The sequence below is a fragment of the Sinocyclocheilus anshuiensis genome, unplaced genomic scaffold, assembly GCF_001515605.1.
Source record: "Sinocyclocheilus anshuiensis isolate Anshui unplaced genomic scaffold, SAMN03320099.WGS_v1.1 scaffold1143, whole genome shotgun sequence".
Taxonomy (NCBI): domain Eukaryota; kingdom Metazoa; phylum Chordata; class Actinopteri; order Cypriniformes; family Cyprinidae; genus Sinocyclocheilus; species Sinocyclocheilus anshuiensis.
In genome coordinates, this window is record NW_015546123.1 from 643,054 (window position 1) to 648,816 (window position 5,763).

A 5,763-nucleotide genomic window follows, 5' to 3' on the forward strand; every position below is an offset into this window, starting at 1 on the left:
CACACACACACACAATGCTAACATGCATGTATATATCAGTTCATAAATACTCTAGCCAAAGCAAGAATCTGTACAATAATAAGTCTAAATAATTTAATTTCATATTATTTAGCAAAGACACATTAAATTGATCAAATGAGACAACTAATACATTTATTAGAAGAAATTCTTATAAATGCTGTTCACAAAATATCAAATGTTTTAAAAAGCACAACTGTTTTCAACATTGATAATACGAAATATTTCTTGAGGACCAAACCAGCATATTAGAATGATTAGAATGATAAAACAGAAAACAGTTATTTAAAATTGTAATACTATTTCACAGTGTTGCAGTTTTTACTGTGTTTTTGATCAAATAGCAACCCAAACTTCAAAGAATAGTGTATTTGTCTTCATCTATTATTCCTTTAGGCATTTTACCCAAAACTATTTTCTTATAATAGAGTACTTTCACTTGTTCTATTTATTGTAGTGCAGTTCTTTTTAAGTGCCAGAGGCCAAAGTTTATTACGTGGTATTAATTGCCTGATTTTCTCCACTGTACAACAACAGCTGTGTTTTGAATTGACCTATGGGGTCTTGAATAAATAATGTTGTGTCTTCCAAGAAATTCTGAACTCTTTGAAGTAAGTAAAACCAGCATGCTAAATCAGTGTGTCCCAACTTTATGTGTTGAAGGCACATATAGCTACAGGGACCCTTGTAGTTCCATCAATAAGGCTTAAGTACCCGATCATTGACACCAAACCAGAAATGTGTTCCTCTTAATTGATATTATTCTGGCTATAATTCAGCATCTTTGTTCAGTTTTAGTGCACTCTTAAAAAAACATACTGTGAAGAAAGTGACTCTCCAAATAGCTTCTCTATTTAATGAGACACCTGAGCTATTTTGCCTTTCACGCGTCTCTTGAGAAAGACCTAACAGTACATTTATTTATAAATGAAATCCAATTACGTCAAAGTTTCTGTTTTATAGGTTTAACAAGGCAAAATACCCCTGGTTAGGAGTCACCATGGTAGATGATCACAGTGAAACTGTGCTAGCACTGTCTACCTTCACCATTCTGCCATTCTCACTGTCAGTAAATGTGTCTCAGGGATGAAGAGGAGGTCATGGCCCAGTACAATCCTAGTGTGGTGAGTTACGCACTGGGCAGCAGTAGCACACAGAGACAGGAGAGTCCAGGCAGCTGGTGTGAAATGAAATCACCCTCCAGACTCCCATCAAGTCTGAGTGAGATTGGCAGCAGGTCGGTTTCAGAAATATATATCTGTGAGTGTAATTCTACATGAATAATATTTACAATATTGATTGGGTTAGTAAGTATTAAATAATACTTTTTTTTCCAGATCTGTCTCCAGCCTCTCGTCTCACTCCAGCTGTGAAGAAGAAATCAAGTCCTTAAGACACAAGTTAAACATCACCCATATAGATGAGGTTGTGACTCATCTCAGGTGAGGGCATGTGGTCTCTTTAGTCAGTGAGTGAACTCCATTTTTGCACTCTTGAAGGGAACTGGGGGGACACATGTCACTTTACATGAAAGTACGAAGTAGTCACTTCAAGGAAGTGATTTTGCTATCTTGTTGTCTTTGGTGGTGCATCCTCACGGTTTATATAAAAAATGTACTTATCTTATTTTAAAGTGATCAGTTACTCAGACTTTATCAGCGGGAAATATTCCTTACATATTTACATTTTTATCTTTATTTTTACCAAGTGGCAAACACAAAAGCCTTTAAAATCATTTTTAAAAAAGTCATACTTACAAAATACATTTTAAAGACTGCCATTCAAAAGTTTGGGGTCGGCAAGTTTTTTAAAATGTCTTTGAAAGAAGTCTGTTCACTAAGGCTGCATTTCTTTGGTTAAAAATACAGTAAAAACAACTCTTTTCTATTTTAATATATTTAAAAATTAGGGCTGTCCGCGTTAATGTGTTAACGCATGCGATTCATTTTACAATCCTTAACGCGTTAAAATAATTTAACGCAATTAACGCAAAATTACTGTAGCACAATTTCTATTCTAACCCTTTAACCCAATTTTGCTTCTCTGCTTGCGATCAGATCATTTTAAGCTGCTAAACTCCAGGAAAGATTTCAGTCCAATGATCCAGTAAGAGAATGCATTCAAACAATCCGTCCAAAACAGCGCTAATATGAAGGAAACCAGGCTGATTACATCAGAGATTGCAGAGCAGAGACTCACGTTGCATTTTCAGTGAATTATTCATTCTAGTGTGTTTGGCTTTAAAACACAAGATCTGTCATATTCTGTGATTGTCTCTGAAGAGCGCGAGCCCTCTCATGTCGCGCGCTTGTGTGAAGTACAGACAGATTGTCAACACATCCCACTGCTGTATGGCCAGATGAGACGCAAACTACTGGATAACCAGTGTCTCTCTAGTAAAGTTTTGATAGATGAAGACTGGAATCACGGTTAAGGCGATTGCGGTGGCGTACAGGAGTCGTACAGTAAGCACACATGAGTCCGTTATAATAACATACGTGTATGAGTGCTCTTGACGCACTGATCAGACATTGTATTTATGCGCAGCACAGACATTTCCGTACATTCACGTTGTTTCCACACACATTCACGATAATGTTTTGATTTGTCATGTTTATGTTGCTGTGTTTAGTTATTCTGAATGGATCCATGTACGGTATTAGATAAATGCAGTCAGCAGGCGGTTGGTTTACGGGTTTTTGGCATCTCCATGTGGTCCTGTTCGGTATCGCAACTTGACTTCTCTGTAAAAAAAAATGTAAAAAAGCTCTTTGCTGTTGCACTGTAAACATACTATAAAATTCTGATTTATTTTTTCTTTCATATGTGCTTATATGGGCTCCTTGTTATATCATTTGGTTCTTTGGTGTCGTTTTGGAGTTTCTAAGTGTCCTTTTTTGGAAAGACGTCTAAATTTATCTTGAAAAAAGCTTGCAGAAAATACAGATTTTTGAGAATCACCCTTCAATCTTTTGGTTTACTTTGCTGGATATAGCAAATTATGACAAAATAAACATTTGAAACAAGATAAATGGTCTATGCTTAATTTCATGAAGTGTGCGATTAATCACAGAAAAAGGGTGTGATTAATTAGATTAAAATTTTTTATCTATTGACAGCCCTATTTAAAATGTAATTTATTCCTGTCATGGTAAAGCTGATTTTTCAGCAGCCATTACTTCAGTCTTCAGTTTCAGAAATCATTCTAATATGCTAATTTGGTCCTCAAGAAACATTTATTATTATTATCAATGATGAAAACAGTTGTGCTGCTTAATATTTTTATGGAAACTGTAATTACTGTTAGTAACTTTGCAACTACATGCCAACTCTCATTAGAGTATTAGTAGACTGTTAGGTTAGGGCAACGTGATCTCATGATAATTTGTATGTATTTTACGTAAAATGTGGTTCTATAAAACGTACATTTACTTACGTTTTTACAGGCTATAAAACGTACAATACTGACGTATTTTCAGCCTCTAAACGTACAAATACTGATGTGTTTTCAGCATTTAAACTACAAAACTGACGTATTGACGACACCTAAAAATGAATCCTTATGAGTTTTGTGCTTGTAAATGTTACGTATTAATACCTGCGTATAAACATGAGACCAGGCTGGTTAGGGTTAGTAGAATAAATTGACGTGTACTTGCAAAGTTACTTATAGTCAGTAGAATGTCTGTTAGGGTGCCATCAAAATAAAGTGTTTGCCGATATTGAGCAGACAATAATAATTTGTCTAATGAATGACTGGTAGTTGACAAAGCAATGGTAGTTGCAAAGTTATTTATAGTTAGTAAAATAAAGTGTTACCTTATTTTTTATTTATTTATTTTTATGCTGACGTCAAACTTTTGAACGATTGGATTGTGTATATTTGACGCAAATCAATCCGTCTGGACAGTTATATGCACTGCACCCTTCAGAGAGCTCACTTCAAGTGCTCTGCCCAAGTGATGCTCACTTTCAAATGGAAGTCACCCAGTGTGTGAGTACATGCTATTATAACTGAGGATTGCTTTGAGCGTATTATGAAAACTATGAACAACACAATTCCATTCATACAAAAAACGCAATTACTTTTTTATCAAGCAGATAATGGAATCATTTGTTTACACCTGAGGCCATGTACATAATGTAATGACTTTTTAGCCAGCAAGATTGTCCGTTTGCAGTTTGATCCTGTTGTCCACTTATCTGGAAAAAAGTTCATGGTACAGAGTCCAGGTTAAATTAAAACTCTTTTTACTCATTTAACTTGTTTAAGGGTAATTCAAGATGTCATGTTTTGTATGAAGTATTTAAATGAGAAGCAGTCCCCGATTTCTTGGCAGTCCTTAATGGCATAGACTGTAGATAGGTGTTTATGGTTGCCATTATTAAACAAAATTATTTGTAACTTATATTTAGTACCACTTAAAAGTATGGCTTTTTTTGTTTGTTCGATATATATATATATATATATATATATTTTTATTTTTATTATTTTTTTGATTTTAGTTTGTCTTTCACAGTGCTTCATATGTTGGACTGCCTCACTTTTGCCTCTTTCCAAGATTGCTTATGCTCACACACACCTTCATCTAGTATTATATTACCTACTTCTGGTTCTAAATCGGCGTCTACATTTTGATTTTGAGTTGTTTGTAAGCTCATACATAGTCAAATGTTTGGACACACTTGACTGAACTGGTTTCTCTTGATCTTAAAAAGCTTTTCATCTGAAATCCTAGGCTTAAATGCTTGCATTTAATTTTGTAGACAAATATAAATTGGCTAAAAAATGAATTCATTTTAAATTAATCAAACAGTTCATTAATTAGTTAAATCATTTTTTATGAGGTTATAATATATTTATTATTTTATGTAATAAAGTTTTATTTTAAAATTTAAAATAATATCAAATAATGTTATTTTATTCATTCTATTTATATAAACTAACAGTTTAAATGTATTTATTATTTTTTATAAAATAATTAAATAAATATTAAATAATATTGATTATTTTTATTTATTTATTTATTTATTTATTTTTGTTTGTTTATTCATTCATTCATTTATTTATTTATTTTAAATGCCATGCAAATACCATGTGCTTTTAATTACTAATACAACCATCTCATACTCCCTCAGTAAATCTTATAAGGGAAGGGACCCTCTTGAAGTTCCTCTCTCACTCTCTCCTTAAGCCCATCTCTTTCAGTCCAGCCTTCCAGAGCTCTTCCCTTCTACCCTTCAGACCCCTCGCTCAACCCCTTACCACTCTCTCTTCCCTACCTCCCATCCTCTCCTTCTCTGCCAGGCATGTGTAGTCCTCCACCCAGCCAAGAGGTATGCAAACAGTACGTCCTGCTCAGCGGGGCAGCAGGGTATTTAGATGGAGGGAGGGGAACTGAAGCGAGCAGTCCAATCTATCCCTCCATCAGAACAAAAGACCTCATTGTGAGCAAATGAATACCAGACCCCGACATATGTAAGATTCCTTGGCCTTAAAAGAAAATTGATTTAGATTACATATATAGACTTGATCCTTTACAAAATAAGGTCTTGTTTGATTGACAGGTCAGTCATAACCGAAGAATCTGAAGCACTGAAAAGAGACGTGCAGGTCCTGCAGGTAAGGACTCATTTTGCCAATAAACGCTGGTTTTGATTGAATTTAATAACATGTTTTGAATCTGCATCAGGAGGGTGGAGGAATTTATTAAAAAAAAAAAAAAAAAAAAAAACAAAAAAAAA

General features: G+C 34.3%; 1 protein-coding gene across 1 annotated transcript in view; it reads left to right on the forward strand.

The window, feature by feature from the left end:
• The window catches only part of LOC107700997 (coiled-coil domain-containing protein 24-like), a 23,776-nt gene that overhangs the window by 6,888 nt on the left and 11,125 nt on the right, over positions 1-5,763 (forward strand). The window contains exons 4-6 of the mRNA XM_016502884.1: positions 1,103-1,255; positions 1,356-1,460; positions 5,587-5,641. Of these exons, the coding sequence (XP_016358370.1) occupies positions 1,103-1,255; positions 1,356-1,460; positions 5,587-5,641 (313 nt within the window). The remainder of the gene's footprint in view (positions 1-1,102; positions 1,256-1,355; positions 1,461-5,586; positions 5,642-5,763) is intronic.